This window comes from Stegodyphus dumicola, chromosome 5, assembly GCF_044657685.1.
Source record: "Stegodyphus dumicola isolate Sdum_Otavi_A_Nest chromosome 5, ASM4465768v1".
Lineage (NCBI taxonomy): Eukaryota > Metazoa > Arthropoda > Arachnida > Araneae > Eresidae > Stegodyphus > Stegodyphus dumicola.
In genome coordinates, this window is record NC_140772.1 from 161,470,730 (window position 1) to 161,490,977 (window position 20,248).

The 20,248-nt window shown below is 29.3% G+C and overlaps 2 protein-coding genes across 3 annotated transcripts in view; both read right to left on the reverse strand.

Annotated features, from left to right (window-relative positions):
- Window positions 1-389: 389 nt before the first annotated feature.
- Window positions 390-14,405, reverse strand: LOC146997307 (uncharacterized). Of its 2 annotated transcripts, none has more exons than XM_085817314.1 (3): window positions 8,527-14,209; window positions 2,000-2,122; window positions 390-1,270 (listed from the first exon to the last, which is right to left on the reverse strand). In XM_085817314.1, the coding sequence occupies exon 1, from the start codon at window positions 12,427-12,429 to the stop codon at window positions 10,642-10,644; it is 1,788 nt and encodes a 595-aa protein (XP_085673440.1). In that variant the 5' UTR covers window positions 12,430-14,209; the 3' UTR covers window positions 390-1,270; window positions 2,000-2,122; window positions 8,527-10,641. The 2 variants fall into 2 exon arrangements, 1 of the variants encoding a protein (XP_085673440.1); XR_015041316.1 differs by lacking the exon at window positions 8,527-14,209 and adding an exon at window positions 14,221-14,405 and having other exon boundaries at window positions 568-1,270.
- A 303-nt stretch (window positions 14,406-14,708) lies between these two features.
- The window catches only part of LOC118183155 (uncharacterized), a 39,392-nt gene continuing 33,852 nt past the window's right edge, over window positions 14,709-20,248 (reverse strand). Inside the window, exon 3 of the mRNA XM_085817316.1 lies at window positions 14,709-16,606. Coding sequence (XP_085673442.1) covers window positions 16,539-16,606 — 68 coding nt within the window. The 3' untranslated portion in view covers window positions 14,709-16,538. The remainder of the gene's footprint in view (window positions 16,607-20,248) is intronic.

Consider the following 20,248-nt stretch of genomic DNA (forward strand, 5'->3'; position numbering starts at 1 on the left):
GAATGCTCAAAATCAAAAAACACAAAATTTCTAGCCTAAAAGAAATTACACGTAAAATCAATTTCCTTACATTTATAGAAAGTTTTAAATATTAATATATTATTTGGAAAATATTTTTATTTCTTAATCATCAATAAATATTTTCCTTTTCCTATCAACAAACATTTTAAACCTTCTTATTTTTGTGGTGATAAATGTTACATTTTTACCCAATTTAATTTCTGCTATACATATAAATATTCCATTAATAATTTTACATCAACTGATTTTAGAAATGCTTTAATTACAGATAAATAAATGCTTCTGAAACCAAAGATAAATTTAGCATATTAAATCAAAAGAAATATAATTCACATTTTTAAAATAAAGAACTAATCAAAAGTTCTAGATGTTTTTCTAAAAATATGTTTAATTTCGGGCATACACAGCACAATACAACACTGTTTCAAAATTACATAATGAAGAAAAAGGTTAATGAGCAATATTTATCCTTCAAATTATTTTAAAGTTCGATGCTTTCAAATTTATATATGCTCATGTTTTAAAAGAAAAAATATTTAGTCAATATGAGGCTGAATAAAAGAATTTTTATTAATGTTTGAAGTCTTTTAGAACCATTATATAACACTTATATGACCTTAAACACTATGAATTACATTCACAAGTCAAATATATTACAAGAACAAACTGTAAACATTTTTTTTTTTGCAAGAACAACATAAATATATATAAAACATTATGAAAAAAAAATTTAAACTGAACTGCAGGTACATTGATCCAGAAGGGATATAAAAAACTATTTGGTTGAAATTAATGCTGTTAATGTTAAAATTAAATCGTGTATGTTGAAATTCACCTTGTCCAGAAAGTATTTATTTTCTGTTGACATAATTAGTGTCAGTATGGATGCTTTCATGCTGGTTGAATGAAATAATATCGCAAAACACTTTATGGCAATAACGACATTCAAACAATTTTTTATCTGTATGATACTTTCGGTGATAAGACAGCATACTAAGACGAGAGAATTCTCGTGAGCACAAATCACACCTGAATGTTTGACAACTTGCATGTGTTTTAAGATGCAAAGTTAATTCATGTTTAAAGTGAAATTTCTGGTCACACATGTAGCAATTATAATGATGTTTAGCTACATGACTTTGCAGATGCTCTGAAATCGCCTTTTCAGTATCAGTTGTAAAAGAACACTGGTAGCAAGTAAATCGATTTGCACCTGAAGCCTTGCGAGAAAATGACTTACGGCGGCATTCTGAAAAAATTAAAATATATTACATATAATGGCAATTGTTTATTATAGCAAATTAAAATTATAGTTAAAAAATTATGCTAAGCATGATAATGAAGTATAACCTCAGAATTTGAAAATAACAAGTCATATCAAAGGAAAAAAGTCATCCTATTTAAATACAAATGGGTAGATAAAGCAATTTTTATTTTCACTATTTTTTATCTATCAAAATGCAAATTATGTATTAAATCCCTTATACTCAATAAAAAGAAAACATTTTGTAGGTTACTAGTCATTATTTAAATAGAAATGTTTCTCATTTACACAGCAATATATTATTAAATAGAAATAATAATTACAGAATTATTATTATAAATGTGAGAGATGTGTAGTAGGTAAAATTAAAATATTTAATATAAGTCATTAACTTATACTGTATAAACCTATATTAAGTATATAAATTTTATTATATATATATACACACACACACACACACATAGACATATATTTATAAACAAAGCAATCAAAGTAGCAAAGTATAAAGAGAGGAGACTCATAATAATTTAGCATTTGAAGGACTATAGGAATTTAGATATTAAAATTAAAAAAAAGAAAACTTCTGATTCACTTCATGAAATGCATATCTGTCAAATACTTTTACAACACATTTAGATTTTAAAAATGTATGAAGGATTGCTAATTTCCAAGATAAAATATAAATAGTCGAGCATCAGATACTGTTTGGTTCACCTGAGTGAGTCTGCAAATGTTCGCGAATGTGTTCTGCTTTATTTGAAGAAAATGGACAATGAAAACAAACAAACTGATCACTATTCAACATCACAGGTCGCTGAATGACAACTTCATCAACGTCTGAAAAGAATCAAATTATTCGACTAAATTAAAAATGATCCCACTAGTGTAGAATGTGTCGACATTTATATAAATTACATAAAAAATAAATACAATATGGATAAAAAATAAAGAAATATACCTATCATATACAAAACTTACTTTAAAAAAGACATCTAATTTATCTCAAAAGTTTTCCTATTATTATTTTATAAACTTTAGAGAGTTTCAATAAGGCACAAAAACAAGCCCCCCCCCGGCCCAAAAAAGGTGAAACAAACTAAAAAATAATAATAAAGAGTGAGTGTAATAACTTAAGTAAAAATCAATAAATAACAATGACAAAAATGTGAAATGACCTAATTTTCCCCCATTCAAAAACTTAAAATTATTACGAGTTTGATAGCATAAATTTTTTATAAATATGCATGAGTTTTGTACATAATGCTTGGAATTGTTTTCTTTAAAATTTGAATACATTTAATGGTAATACAAGTTCTTTATTAAGGTGCTGGCCCACCAGCGGCCGAGCGGTAAAATTGCTGAACGCTGGTAGTTTGGTCCGAGTTTCGAATCCCGCGTACGGGCTGGCTGCATGGGTGTTTTCCCCATGTGTAATGTGTATACCAGCCAGTTTCCCTTAGAAAGTCGTTCATGAAGGCATCCTTTCCCTAGGAGATAGCCCTCGTGTGCTTTGCCGTATTCTCAATACACCAACCTATTAAGATGCTATTACAGTTTTCTTGGGGGGGGGGAGGGGAAAAAAAAGAAAAGGTGAATGCAGTAGCTATGAGTTTTAACATATCTGTATAAGGGAAGGGAAGGATGATTGAAAATGCAAGGAAACTGATTACAGGCTTCAAGATTAATGCATTGGTAGAATTCAAGAAACAGTAAAAGCTCCTGATCCCAATGGCAAATAAATAAATGACACCTCTGTAAATTGATAAACTTCACTGTAAAACATGCTGACTGAAATGTAGACTACATAGTTCTAAAATTCAATAAATGATAAATTCCGATTACTTATTATTAACATTAATAAACAATTTCAGTTATATTGGAATATAGTTAAAATATTTTTTAGCTAGCAAAATTACATATATTTATTTAAATTATTAGAGTTCCACTACTACAGTACCATTAAGCAAAGCAATTCCATAAAGCCTGGCTATGAAATTTTAGATATCGCAGGAGGGAAAAAATAACATGTACTAGGATAACTTAAACATTACTCTAGGAAAAATGCAATTGCTAAATTTATTTTGAAGATATTCCAGAAGATATTTGAAGATTTTTTATATTAAAAAAATTCCAAGAAAAAAGTAAGTTTCTCTTCTAGTCCAAAAAAGAAAGTGCGTTGTTTACACTACTTATTGACAATGCCAACCACCTTCATAGAACTGATATCTTAACACAACAATTTTGCATGATGTGGAAGTCTTATGAATAACTATAAAACTTATGAATAACATTCAAATCAGAAATTAACTTGTGCTAAAATATTTCCTAGATGGGAAAGTTATAGAAAGCTAGAGTTTTAAACAGCAAACAATTTTGTAAAGTTTATATTACAGTCAACTCCTAATGAGATACATTTTGCAAGAGAAGAAGAGGGAAAATGTGGTCACATGGTTTAAGAACAACAACAACCGCATGTGCTATGTTTACAATGGAGTCAAGAGCAGATATTCCGCTGAAATTAACTGATTTTTCGAATTTAGAAATTTATGGTTATTGCGAGAAATAAATAAATAAATAATAATTAAAAAAAAAAAAAAAAAGAGCTTGGAAATGATTTCTCTTTCCTTGATGTCAACAAGAAGGGTCTTTTGTTATTCAAGGAAAAACATGAGAACAATATTTGCTTCAAAGTATTGCCGGATAGCACAGTACTTAAAACAAGCCGTGTTAAGGCTGAAATGAAGAAATCAATTAATTATGAAACATCTGTGCAAATTTCTGCACAAAACGAGGTAAGATTTATAAATTTTTCTTATGCATGATGCTTACCAGTATTAATAATGTTTTCATTAAGAATATTAAGTGTATATTAGTTAATTGAAAACCATTCCCGAAACCTTGAATAACACTTTCCAAACTTTTAAATGTAGATATAATAATAGTATATTCATAGTTCTAGAAGAGCTGTTCTAAATTACTGAAATAGCTGAATTTGTGAAAGACCTCTTTATCTGCAAGAACATAAATACAAAGCCAATTTTCTCTTATTAATATTAATTAGTGTCACAGAATATTTTATGCAGCTAAAATTTTATTAATTTCATCGGGACATGTTTTAATATTTTAGCTGTCTTAATCGATTTTTGATGAATACACATAAATATCGGAATATTCATTTTTTTTAATACCTTCCATTCTAGATACTAAGGATACTAACAGCGGTAATATTAGAAGCATCAGTAATACTGAAACATTTTTAATATATAAGGGTGCTTTTTTATTAAAAGATTTTATACTTAATTCTAAATTTTGATGGGAGATTATTGAGTTTTTAGTTTAAATATTAAATTAGCGTGTATATTTAGTCCTTAAAAATCAGTGGTTGTGTCAGTCCATAGTTTGGTATAACATGTGCCTTAGGTATATGCATTAGAATAACTCTAGTCTATTTCCTATGGTAGATCTTTTCAATAAATACACTTGAAAATCTTTTTGAGCTACATGATTTTAAAATAAAAAATTCTGCACATAAATTATGTAACTTACAAGATTAAAAATAACTTCAAACTTATTTTTTAAATACTTAAAATGTATACAGGTAGTACTTTATTATTATAAAATGAAAAAAATGTGTTATGAATAATTATTACTTTCACAGCTAGTACTGCAGTGAACTCAGTAGTACAAATCCTATATTTTTCTTTTTGACATTTATATTATAGTATACAAAATGTGTTAATTTGCAGTTTATACTATCAATACGATAATAGTCAGTGGCTAAAAATTAAATTTTAAGTTGTAAAAAATTGTATATTAATTTTGAACTGTGCAGAACATTGGCATTGTTATCCTTACATGATTTAAGGGCCAACTGCATTTACACTGCTCCGGAAATTTGACTATTACGATTTTCAGAAACCAATTATTTATACAGTCAAAAGTCTTTAATCCGGACCTTAAAGCTACAAACTTTTTGCGCATGCGTATATGCATGCACATAATACTTTTACGCATGCGCGTTTAATGTATAACGGACGGTATAAGTTAAGCTAAAATTATCTAAATATCTATTTCAGTTAATGTTGCAGATTGCGTTGTTCCTTAATCTTCGAATTGGGTCCGGCTTATTGTTTTTTGCAGACTGTTAGAGCAATTGTATAAAAGTAAGCTTGAACTTTCGATTATGTCAAAAAGAATTTCCGGTTCTGGAGCTACCAAAGGATCTACAAAAGCGAAAGCATGTTTCAATGTCTATCAAACAAAAAGTGGAATTGCTGCAAAAAATGGATAAAGGCATATTCGTTTATAAATTTCATGCTGCGCTGCAGGGGGAGGGGGACGTCACGGTGCGCAATGAACTGGAAGTTGATCTGTCAGCACTATCCTTATCCTCAGGACAGATGTTTTTATTTTATTCAGCTTATAATTCCTTACTAAATGTAGTATTTCATCTCGATGTACTGCATCTTTGACATGATTTAAATCAAATTCCTCGTTATTCTAAATATCACGAATGTACATCAAATAGTTTTCTGGTTGCAATTTTCTAATTTCGACTATGCGTAATATATGCTTTACGCATGCGCGCGTTGAGAGAAATGTTTAATAAAGTAAACAAATAAATATTAAGCTTTTTTTTTTGTAAATTTTGATACCCTTTAGATCATAATTGCTCTTTATTTCATAAATTATGGTTTCATATTTTTAATTTTATAATTTCTGCATGCCATCTTACCAGATTTAAATTGATGATCTATAATCCGTGAAAATTGATAATCCGGAATTGCCAAAGTCCCGACGAGTCCGGATTAAAGACTTTTGACTGTGTTTACTGTTCTGCTTGTTAAGCTGATAAAATTATGACTTCAAAATATTTATAGTAACTTTCTTTTCAGTGTAAAAGAGCAATCTACGTAAACATGATTTTATGTACATTTTTTATAAATGAATTACTTATCAAGGAAAGAATTCATAAATAAATATTAACAATCAAAACATGGTAAAGCAGTGAACAAAAGAGTATCATGAAGATAACAATAACATATAAAAGTTACCAAAATTATACTAACCAAATGAACGAACAGTTAACTAACGGATGAAATAATAATTAAAGATGAAATGCAGATTTCATAACTAATTAAAAATAAACAAAGTTTCCAAATTTTCAACACATCTACCACAGCACAAGCTTGTGTGTTTACATTATCAGTTCTTACATCACATGACTTTCGACGTCACCAAAATGTATCTCATTAACCATGATATTATAGGAGATTAATTCTATGCTTAATTCAAAGTTGCATTTGAAAATAACAGGAAAGAAAAATACTCCATTTTATAAACAACAGAGACATACTTTTAATTATTTAAATCTCTCTATATAGTTTAATCTAGAAAATAAGGGCATTTGGTTCTGATGATTTAATTAGTATTCAACACAAAAGGAGAACACTGTAAATAAAAAAATCAAATAACATTAGAAATGAAGAAACAAATAGCACTAAAGAATAATATTTGCAAAAGAACTTGAATAATGTCACTGAGTTCCAACTTATGTAAAAATCAGTTTAGAACATTTTGTTATTTGGTAGAGCTTATATGGCAGAAATCATCTGCTATTAGTGCAAGTATTATTCTTTTCCTTTCCACATTTTTCAAAGCCATTGCTGTTTTATGCTGATATTTTGAAACAGTAATTTTTGGATGACTCCATACTAAACAAATTTCATCTTTTTTTAAGACAAGGCCATGTTAATTCCCATCTTATTAGTTAGGAGTTGACAATATCATGTTAACTGGCTCGTAAAATAGATTCTTATCATATATCATGCCTGGCCTTGGAAATTTAAAGGGTCCCCCTTTTAAATACACAGGTACGTGTCCTTAGTCAAGCAACTCAAAAGTATTTACGAAGATTACTTATAACATAAAACAATGCTCCATATCTGATAATCTTTTTAATGGACATTTTTCAGTAGAGATGACTCTGCAATTTAGTAATCTGTAGACTGAATTCATTAGAATTTCATTCTAATCACTTAATGAATGGTACTCTTAAAGGCTAACAGCATACATTATACTCCATCCTCCAACAAAAAAATTATTCAAACTGAAATTCATACATCAAAAGAAATCTATTTCCATCACATATTCTAAAGTTCTCTGCAATTTATCCTACAGTAATAGATCAAATCTTCCATCTATGTCAGTTTATTAGTTAAAAATAAATTGAATTTCAGCTATTTTATTTTATTTTTAAATTTCAAGTATAAATAAATGCTTACACAGTCAGTGATCAAAACCCATAATTTATATGTCTAAGAAAAATTCGTCTTTGTTAATATAACATGCACATAAAATACAGAAAAACTAATAAAAGTTAATAAAATCTAAAATATTTAAAGTACTAAATGTAATAATCATAGCTAGCTAATTTTACTAAAAGTAATAAAATACTTTAAATTACAAAATATTTATATAAAAAATATAAAATTAAATAAAATTAGTAACCTAGAAACATATTACTTTCTGCAAAGCTATGATAACTGAAAACCAACACTATGTGTCAAATAATCAAATTTAAAACTAATAATATCTATTTGTAAAGAATCTAAAGTTTAAACTTCATTCATATATATATAAGTGTTGTGCCTAAATCAAAACTTTTTTAAAAATATAATTCTACAATGTGAAAGTTTTCAATAAATCTAATTCAAATACATAACACAATAATATTTTAATACACATTACGATAATATGAATAACGTATAATACTAAGAGAATTTCAAAATGCAGAATATCAAATTTATTAATAGGTGGAATAATTTTCACTTGTGCTCAAGCATCATTACTGAACATTTTTGACGGCAATGCTATTTTATACCCAATAATGAAATATATGTTTGCTTTACTACCATATTCTGCAATACATTTTCTTATTATTCAATTCAATAATCTAGAAATTATTCTTCTGGATCTTCAGATTTTAAAACATTAACAAAAATAATAAACCAAAATTGTTCAAATAAATAGCAGATCAAAATGCACAAAATACAATTACACACTTTATGAACAACTAAGTCAGTGCCACTTTCAGGTTCAGAGTAAAAACAAACATACACAGACAAAACAAATCAACAGACACATAATTAAGAAACTTTAATGATATAAATACATATCTATAAATTGCTTCACAATACAAAACAACTTTTGAGGTTTACTATCATTAAATTATCATTCACCTTTAGTACATCTATCGCAGCTCAAAAGCAAAATTCACATTATATTTGTCTGAATCTGAAAAAAATCACACATATCAAGTATTTTAAAAAATGCAAAAGTCATCAGTAATTGAACACGGGAACTATTTTTAAACAATTCAAACTAATTACATGTTTGCACCAAATCAAGACCTCTATAATAAAAAGTACTGATCAGAGCCTGCAACTTCCATGAAAAAAGAAAAACTAACTTAAAATCACATTTCAGAACTATGCTTCTAAAATTTTGAAAAAGTATTTAATATTCTGACAAGAAATTTGAACATAAAATAGTATCAAGTCATGATTACATGAGATATTAAAATGCTTAGTTAATTTGGTACTTTTCCGTTTTGCCGGCGCAAATCTCGCCACGCAGACTTTATTGGCGACAACATACAGTATACATATAAAAAATGTTAGTTCTAAGATTTTTTTTATTTTGAAGGCATAAACATTTTAATAACATTTAAAATGTTGTAAAAAGCCAATAAATACAGACAAGAAATTTGTAAAAAGATATTAATTTAAGAATTTAAAATGTTGTAAAAAGCCAATAAATAAAGACAAGAAATTTGTAAAAAGATATTAATTTAAGAATTTTCTATGCTTTCATGGTTCAACATCCTGATCTGCCTTTTCGTATCACGTGACCCCAAGTGATATCATCTCACGTAAACTACGCTACAAAAATCCAATTCTCTCAGTAATTATCTACATTAATTTCAGGTTAAATCTTAATTTGGAATACAAGTTTAAATGCAAGAATTATTTCAATTCGTACGAATAGCTTACTCATAAATTATGTAAAACCGCAGTGCTTTACTTTGCAAGTACATTTTCATTAGAATGGATGAATTTAACCCTTGAATTTGCCTTTTCTACATTTTCGCCATCGGATGAGCACTGTGATTGCATCCTAATTGACTTAATTACCACAAATGGCCTTAGGGCATAAAATTGAACTACCTGCTAAAAATTCTATGTAACTGCATGCAAGTATTGAAAAAAACAATCAATCTGTTAAGAAAAGTCTGCGACTTTTTTTGAAAATGAGGCGTAAAAGGTTACCAGCGAGGATATTACATTTGGCATCAGTTGTACCATTATTGGCAACTTTAACCTTTTCCCGTGGGCTATAGAGGCCAATTTTGAACGTATTATGGCCATTTAGTCACTTATTTTAAATGAAAGGAACAGAAAAACAAATCGACAGGATCTTGCTCTTCCTAATCCATATTAAGGAGTAAATTTTAAATCTCCATAATTTACTGAAATTTCTTGAGACACATTTAAAGTAGTGAAAGTGAGGGACATATATGTCCCAGCTCCCGGGAAAAGGTTAATGCCTACGCCGACAAAACGGAAAAGTACCTTTAATGCCTGCGTTGGCAAAATGGAAAAGTACCTTTAATTTTTTAAATATTTCTTTTAGAAGCATTTACTGAAATTCAGAAGTAAAAAAAAATCAATCTGTTAAAAGACCCATTATTTTATAATAAAAAATTAATGATCACACAAAATTAATTACAACTATAATAAATACATATTATTTTTATGCACATATTTTACTAACACACATATCTTGTTCCATTTTGTACACACTGCACATTTAAATCTTTAACTTAATTTTATCAAATTAGATTTTTGGTAATCTCTACTATTTATATCATTATATAATAATTCTCTTAGTGCATTTCTTCCCAGATCCTTACCTCTCAGTGTTTATCCTACTAATATTCTTTAATATAAAGTGTCTTATCTGTATATGAAAATATACTTCAAAGAATAACTAGGGGTTAAGTAACATAATGAAAACGAATATGCTGATGTAAATTCAGGGGTGTTTGTGGGACCCCAAAAAATCCCCTGAAACTTTTACGGACTTACTACCGACATTCTGGAATTTCGAGAAGGGGGGGGAGTGAAATGAAAAATTACAATTATGAGGTATTGAATATTGAATGACCTAATTATAAAAGTTCAATGAATTACTTTTTTTGCAAAATTAATAACCATAAATTTTCAAACATATAAACTACTACATTTTATCTAAATATTTTAAATTATCTGAATTAATTCTTTTAAAAAAATTATCTAATTTCTGCTGCTTTTTTTTTTATTTTCTGATGTTTGTGGGCTTGTCTTTCTTTTGTGGTGAACTTCATAATTGCAGGAAGGTTGACTTTTATTTTTCCCATTTACAGTTGAAGAAATTTCCTCGAGAACTGCACATGCAGAGGTAGAAGAGGTTTGCTTTTCTGCTAATGTAGAAGGTTTTTCAGAGACTTTTATAGGTGACTCATCTGAAATACCTGTTTTTAAGTCCTCTTGATATGTTTTCCAACTTCCGTTCATATTCAGGAAGAGATCTTTGTGAATTGGATCAGTCATTGGATTTTTTGAGCCATATTTTTCACATGAGGTTTCTTTAGAAGCCATTAAATCATATTTAATAGTCTGCACTGCATCTAGGGAATCAATCTTAAGAGAGATTCTATAGTCAGTGACAAGTGTATCCATTAAGTTGAATGCACTTTCCACTAATGGGCCATGGAAGCAGCTAAGGCAGGCTTTGACCAATTTAGCCAATGTAGGATACTTATAATCATTTGTGAAATCATCTTTTAAATTAAAAACTTTAGACCAATATTTATCAATTGTACACTTGACTTGATTTCCACTTTCATCAGATGTGTAGAGCATTTCTTTGGTGATATCGATATCACTCTGGTATAACCTTATTTCAGCTTCTACTTTTGACTTTTCATTATCACTAAAAATATGGGACATAAAAGATAATTTTTCAAAAGCTAATATTGTACTGGTTTTACCTCTTAGCTCTGGATCTAATGCTGTAAAACTAATTAGATATGAATTTTTAAGGGATAATTTCTGTTTCATATGCTGTGCTGTATTAGTATAAGCTTTCATCAGAGAAATTTGGAATTCTTTTGCTATTGGATGATTTTTTGATAATTTCTTCAGGAGAGGGGAAGCTTCTGCACCAGTAAATATTACTTTGCTAGGTAGATGGAATTCTGGATTTGTGACATCAACCTTTAATAAATCATTATAAGATGTGCACTCTATATTTTCTGGCTTCATAAAAAAAGAGAAAAATTTTGCCATCAATTTATAAATACTGGAATGTATTAAATGAAGCATTGGTTTTTTTGTTTCAAATAATTTAATATATGTGTTGAACTCTGGTAATACTGCTGAATATAATGCCATATGCAATAAAGTTTTGTTTTGCATAACAAATAACCCATTTGGTATTCTTTTTTTCTGAGCTAAAGCATCCTTTGTGAGTTGTTGGGAATGCAAGCAAGAATACACCCCTTCAACAATTTTTTTCCGAGCTGCAGAAATATTTCTTTTATTGTATACAGTTTCAACATAAGAAAAATAATCCCTTTTGTCAGTTTTATCCAAGCAGTGAAAATAAAATGCAATAAGAGCACCCCACAGATCTTTGATTCTTTCTAAAACACATAAAACGTACACCCACCTATGGTCTGGTCTCTTCAAGGGCTTAAGTTTTTTAATGGCAAGGGATTCACAGATTTTGAAAAAAATTTCTCTTTTACTGCAGATTTTCATATCAAAATAGATGTCATCAAACAAATCTTCTAAGTATCTATCAAAACATGAAGCAAATTTTTTTGCACAGTTATTAGCTGTGTGACATGTGTCACCATCAATATCTAATAAGTGAGGTGCTTTGTTTGATCGCAGTCTGGTTTCAACACCCTTTTTTTTTCCACGCAGGGTGTTACATGAGTCCATTAATACACTAATTAAGTTTGCCCATGGAATATTATTATCTTCAATAGTATTAACAACTGCTTTAAAAACAGTTTCTGAATTGCAAGATTCCATATTTGGAGATGCAAAATGATGAACTAAACTTCATTTTGATTGTTGTCATAAAACTGCACCAATATTGCCAGTATACTTTCTTGAGCATTGCTAGTACTTTCATCCAAATTTAGAGAAAATGGAGTCTCTTTTAAAGTTTTCATGATATTTTCCTTAATAGTTTTTGCGAGCCCATATTTCATCTTATAACATGCAGTAGTCCTGGACATTTCCAACGAGTTTAGTGCCATCTGATAGCGGCTCAACTGTTTGCAGAGTTCAATTAAATTGGGAGCTACATTGAAAGAAAAAGAATTCTCGGCGATAAACGAAGTTATTAATACCTTTTGGCGTGCTTTTCTTGTCACTATATCCAATGGCCGAGCATCAGTCTCCAGTAAGTCAACAGTATTTTTTGAATTAGCATAATTACTTAAAGTCATTGAATGTCTAATGCACTTTGAATATTTTATGTGCGTCACAGTTTTAGAATGATTTGTGAAAGCCTTGAATCCTTCCCCACCATACTTCAGCACTGAGTTACAAAAAACACAATATGTTTGTCCAGCAACATTTATTTTCTTGCACCATGTGCCGATGGTATCCCCATTACCATCTTTCCGTTCAATCTAATTCCACCTAAATCCATCCCGGACACTTTCTTCTAATTGTATAATATCACTATTTATATCGAGAAATTTCATAGTGAAATTCTCTTGCGTACATAAATAAAAAAATATTTCAATAAATGAAACGAAAAATTTACACGTGCATCAATAAATGAAACGAAAATTTTACACAGCGGAGGAAAAAAAGTTGAGAAGCGATCAATGACAAATAGCTAATACAGCGAAAAATCCCCCCTTCTCTACTTATTGGCGCCACGCCAGGAGAGATAAGACATTTGAACCCAGAGTCACGTGATCGCACATCTGGTCCAACAAAGTCTCTCCCTTTTTTTTCTGCCGCGCCTACTTGCCGAAAAGAACCCAAAAGAGAATGTTCGAGAACCTGGGGAATGAGTCCTAACTCGCAATAAGGAAAGAACAAAAAAGAAGTTTTCCCCCCTTTTAACGCATTATCACTGCCTTTGGAGAAAGAAAGGAAAAGTTTTCACCACACACACTGACCTTGCGTTTTCTGCTTTCAAAGCAAACAAAATTACCCAGATCAAAATAAATAATTCATTATTATTCCTACTTCCTTTTGAACGAAGATCCTCGGAATTCCAGGGTTTCCCCGGAGCACAAACACCCTTGTAAATTACACAAAATAAGATCAAAATATTTTAGCACAATAAAACAGTATTAAAATTTATTAATATTTAAATATAAAAGTATTTCAGTTTCTTAAATCTTTGAAATTATTTTTTTCTTATGTTCTTCCTTTCGAATACAGATCCAGATTATTTTTAGACGATCCTTCTAAACTAATAGACATAAATCTAAAAGGAATACTTATCCATTCCAGAACAAATACATAACTTATACATATAAATTATAACTACATTAAATTCATTAAAAAATTTTTTTTGGACTGTAATGTTAAAAAATAATCACTCGGATATTAATCTTTTACATATAAATCTTAACTATATTAAATTTTACTTTTTTATATTTTTTGGAATGTTACATTAAAAATAATCAATTATTCAATTGGATATTAATTTTTCATTTCTTTTTAAGATTACAAATATTAATAAGTAACTTTCATAACTTTGAAATGAAGTAATAAAAACACATGACAATCAAAATGAGGTGTCAACATGTGATATAGAAACACACAAGGAAAAAATTAATCTATTATACAGACCTGTGTTGCTTGCAATTTATTTGAGAGAGACATTTGTAAAAATATCCAATTAAAATAAAATTTCAGCTTTCCTTATTTTTTACTTAGTATGATTTACAGAAACTGAATTCAACATCTTCATAAATTTAGCAAAAAAAAGGGCCTTAAATTGGCCCAAAGTGAATTTTTAGCCATTTGGCTTTTTTCCTACCCACATAGATTCTCATAAATATTCAGTTACCTTACAGTCACAGATTTCCTTGTGCACTTTATTTAATACATAAAACAGAAGGCTTGTTAAAGTTCTCAAACCTTTATATATATATTTTTAAATAACTTTATAAAGTTGTTATGCGTTTCACAGTATTTTTCTCCATTGATACACTATTACTCGTGTTGTTTCCAGCTCTAGAAGCAGTCTTGACAGGCTTACTGATCAACTTCAATTGCCAATCCTCCTTGAACTTTCCTCTTTGGAAAAAAAAAAAAAAAAAAAAAAAAAAAGAGAAGAAATTAGGTAAGCAGGAAGGATGGAAACACAAAGCCTCCAATTTTAGAATAAAAATTAGAACTAATATTACTGCAAATATGGAAGCATTATTATAAATGAAGTTGAAAGAATTATAATTCAGTTCTTTTCAGGCAAGCATTTTCTAACAAAAATATCAGTAATTCATTGATATTCTGATGGATAATACCTTTGATGTCAAAAACAATTACAGTCAAAAGTCGTTAATCCGGACTCGTCGGGACTTCGGCGATTCCGGATTATAGATCATCAGTTTAAATCTCGTAAGATAGCATGCAGAAATTCTAAAATTAAAAATATGAAACCGTAATTTATGAAATAAAGAACAATTATGATCTAAAGTGTATCAAAATTTACAAAAAAAAAAAAGCTTAATATTTATTAAACATTTCTTTCAATGTAAGTTGTTTAAATTGCTCGTTTTATGTGATAATACTTTCTCTTTAATTCTATAAACAGACAGAATTTCTTGTTCAGTTACAAAGTTCCGCTGTTCAAGTCCTGTTAATTGCTGTGCCGAGAATACCGACTAACTTGTCAATCGAAATTTTTTCGTTTTCACTAACCTCTCTGTCACATTCTTCATGTCTTTATCCATTTTTTGCAGCAATTCCACTTTTTGTTTGTTGGACATCGAAACATACTTTCGTTTTGTAGATCCTTTGGAAGTTCCAGCATCGGAAATTCTATTTGACATAATCGAAAGTTCAAGTTTACTTTTATAAAATTGCTCTTACAGTCTTCAAAAAATAATAAGTGGGATTCAATTCAAAGATTAAGGAACAACGCAATCATTAACATTAACTGAAATAGATAATTTTAGCTTACACCGTCCATTATACATTAAACGCGCAGGCGAAAACGTATTCTGCACTTGCAAACACGCAGTAGTCAAGGTCTTACGCGCACGCGTAAAACGCCCGTGCGCATGTGCCAACGCGGCGCATGCGCAGAAAGTTTTTAGCTTTGAGGTCCGGATTATAGATCATTCCGGATTATGGGTGTCCGAATTAACGACTTTTGACTGTATCAACATCACTGATTCACATCTAACTAGTCATATTTTTTCAGACTTAGAAATACATAATGAATTATGTGTTTCTATCTCAATATTAGATGTGAAAAAAATGTCTCTGTGCCAGTAAAAAAAAATTTTTTTTCCAAAACAGTTCATAACAGATTAAAATAGAACCAACTCTTTGATTTTTAAATTCAGACATTTAATAACCTTTGAGATAATTTGATGTACTTCTAATTTTTTATTTTACAAACCTTCGCTGCATAAGATTTATCAGTTATCACTGAAGGCTGCCTGAGCATATATCATAACCAGTTCATTGAAGACAGTCTTTAAATTATTTAACACATTCATAACATTGTATACTTAAATACTTATCAACATAAATTTGTTTCATCATTTCACAAATTTCTGTAAATATTTTGCAAATTTTGACATACAATTTTAAGTGAATTCACTTCTTGTGAAACTCCTCCAACTTGAAAATCAGAAGACATACACAAGCAGCTCCTACACAAACAAGACACAATACGAATACAGAGTAATATCATGTTAATGTCCTATTATATCTTTTAAACTAACATTACACATAGCTCTTCCTTTTTTAAAAAATCATTAATTACAATAAAGACATTCTTCAACTAACAGGTATGACAAAAATATAGCCAATGCCATAAGGAACAAAACAAACATGCAAAAGAACACCATTCTATAGTTTGCATGTTTCTTCATATTTATACAAAAATTTATTTGGTACATGATGAATCAATTGTCTTCTGTAAAACCAGCCATTTATTCTTGATTTCTATTTGTGGCTATCCACTGAGAAGTATTCCTTGTCTTATAATTCAGTGATAAACCTGAAATATAATTCAATATTACTATTTGTTAATATTTCAGCTTTATAACAAATAAATATGAAACAAAATTAAAAATATAAAAAAATTGTAAATATTCAGAAAAATTTAAAATTATTTAATGAGATTTTGTTCATATAAAATACATTTCATAACTAATATATAGGAACTGTTGCAAATAAAATTGTTGAATTCCTGAAACACTACAAACCTATTTAATTTAAGCAATCACTAGCAATATCGATGTAGTGTTGGCAATAAATGCTCCTTCTCTCTTTATTGTCTGTCAAGATTCTTTATTTTGCTTTTGAAATATTCAACATATTTGTAGGTTAACAAGTCTTCAAGTTTCTGACAGGCAGATAAACATTAGTAAAGCATTTTATTAATATCTGAAGAAAGTGAGTTTACTAAAGTAATTTACTAATGTCTGAAGAAAAAAAATGACCCAAATGCTGTGGCAAAAATGATGGTTGAAAAACGGATGAGGCACAGTTTCACATCCCAGATGGTTTATATGTTGTATAGCATACGATACAGGATGTAGAGTTAGTTTATAGCTGCAAGGCATATTACCTATCAATTAATGCTGTGTACTTAACCCTTTAATTGATCAAAGGTTTGGGCCCAAAGTTCCTCAAAATGCTTTACAAACGAAGTATTTTTTTATTATAATTTCACATATATTTTACCTTTACCCAAACTCTTTTTCAGCCTAAATACTGTTTTAAAGAACAAGATGTATTTCAAGACACACCTTTATGCATTTACTTAATCTCTCCTGATCTTACAGCTAGATTTATGACTTTATAGGCTACTATAAAAATGAGTTTACATGGTATTATTTATATTCCGTAAATGGAAACTCTGAGTCTGATAAGTTTTCTTGGATATGGACGCAAGTAAAAATTAAGAATTTTATTCACAATGTTGATGACACAGGTCAACACATATTTTCAAATAAAATCCTTATTAGCTTTAACTAATGTTCAACTAATAAAATTACCTTTCATCAACTATTTTATTTACAATTCCTTCCCTTGGGGAGGGGGGAAAAACTAACACAGTTTGAAAAGTGAAACAATGCTTGTAGAGAATCAACGCAAATAGCCAAAACGAAATTAATAGTCCTTCTGGCAAATTACCCCTTTAGACTAAAAATTTCCATAATAAATTAAAAAAAAAAAAAAAAAACTGCAAACCATTTTATAACATGACAATAACATAGAACAGCAAGAAACACATACATAAATAAAAATTATTTTCACTACATTTTCAGAACATAAAATAAATTTGAACTTCATCATGTTAGTGCAGAGAAAACTCTAAATATTATGACAGAATATATCAGCATTAACATTATGATATACTTTTGAAAGAAAAACTATATATAATTATACAAGTTTCAAATGAATATTTACTTTATGAAAATATACAGCAATATTACTAGCATGTTTCAGTATACAGGTAGAGAACAGAAATGAAAAAGTCATTTTATTTTAAATACAAAATATTCGAAATTTGCATACATAACAAAAATAACAGAATCAAATACATAGCTTTATTTATATATATTTAAATTGGCTTATTAACAAAATATGTTATGTTTATATATACACACACACACACACACACACACATATATATATATATATACATAAGATGTAGGGGCAAAGAGACACACAGAAAGATAGAATTGCATAAATAGTAACAATTCTTAAAAAATGCTGTTCAGGAGAATAAATAAGCAAATCTAAAACAATAAGACATAAATATGCAATCAAAAATTTAGACAGAAATGTTAAAATTCTATTTTGGTAAAAACTGTTATAACTGAATATTATAGCATTTGAGAAGACATCCATCAATGAATAACACAGTTATGGTTAATTATATGGTAAGAATATTATCCATTACTAACTTTTGACTAAAAGAAATCCTTAAGAAATGTTACTTGGCAAAAATAACTAAATATTAAAAGATTAAATTTTAATTCTTTAAAAAAATTTTCTTAATATGTAATTTCCAAGATTCTTTAACATTTAATTTTGATAAATAGCAAATACAAATGGAATTTCTAATTTTAGAATTTCAAACCTATATTAACACAGATGACAAATAATAAGCATTTTCTGTAACCATCATTGATTTCTGACCTTTGCTATGACATTACAGTCGTGACGAAAATTGCTATGAAAAATACCAAATTTGAGTTGCATGCGACTCTATATGCGAATGAACAAAAGTAAAAGATCAGACTAAAACCAACAAGTTGATGCCCTATACATGCTTTATGTGAGCTATGCTGAGCTTTAGAATATTGCTAATTGCAACAGTAATGATTTTTGTTTGTATTTTTAATCAAAACTGTTGCTATATGTATACTTACAATGTTGCTTTCACAGAAGCAAAAAGTTCTTCAAAAATATAATAGTGAAGAGTGGTCATGTTTACTTATTTCAAAATTTTCAGAAAATTGTGTTACATTGTCTGTTACATTCTGGGAATAATTGTGATTTTTCAGGTGCTCATGATGACTGCAAGTTTATTCATGCAATCTAATAAATAGCAGGAAAACATAAAAATAACAATTTACTTTGAAGGTAGTATCATCATTTCTAATAAAAAAAAGATCACAATTATATTATAAATGTAAAGTATTCATTCTCATAATTTCTGATGGAATATATTATTTTAATTGCCTATACTGAACATGCTAATTATTTGTTTCAATCAGTATTTCTCAATTCTGTCTTTTTTTGGGGGGGAAGGGGGTGAAAGGCAATTGCTTTAGTTAAGCACATGGTGGATTCTACAGGAAGGGAAATTGTGCAAGTGTAACAAAATGTGTCATTTGCATTAGCAACTGATGGTAGCTCAGATTACAGTACGAGATCTATAAAACTGTACCTCTTTATTGTTTCATACTATGACAACAGTCAAAGTCAAATACGTTCATCATTAATGCCATTTTTTTGAATCTGCTGATAATTAATTGGATGGATTTTTCAGTGTGTCTAATAATGAGAAGTGCACAGCTTAAATTGTTTCTCCTTTGCTTATGATTGAACACCATGATTTCAGTGTAAAAGAAGTTGCAGCTTTCATTACAAGAGCTCAGCCTCCTATACCTCTGCATGGATGTTTTTGCCATTTTCTTGACATAACTGCTAAAAATGCTTCAAGTCTGTTTATGGACTTGAATGTTGAACAAGTTTCAATTTTGCTGATTTAGCTTATCAGTTCACTACCCCTTCAACACAGAGAACTTTGTGAAGTACTGGCTAGGTTCTGTACTTAGGCAGTTTCGGCCACGAGTGCACATAATCATTGAGCTTGGTGGTTCCACTTGCCTGGAAGGAGATACCTTAAGATGAAACTTTATTAGCTTGTCCGGGTGGATCAGCATAAGTCATGGACCAGTTGGTTCTATAGCTCGGTGTGGGACTACACTGAGTTAGCTAGGTAATGTCCTGCTGTGAAGTGCAACCAGCATAGTACTGGCAGGTAGCATTTTAACGGCCTGTGAAATCTCCAGGTGTGCATGTTCCCCGCCATGGTGAAATCTGAGAACCAGGAGTGCTGACCCCACAGGCCGAGGTAGCTGTGGTAGTAGAGAAAATTTTTTAAAGTCTGGCACTTGGA

Coding starts and splice junctions, on each gene's coding strand:
- LOC146997307 (XM_085817314.1), bottom strand. CDS start 12,429: ATGGAATCTTGCAATTCAGAAACTGTTTTTAAAGCAGTTGTTAATACT.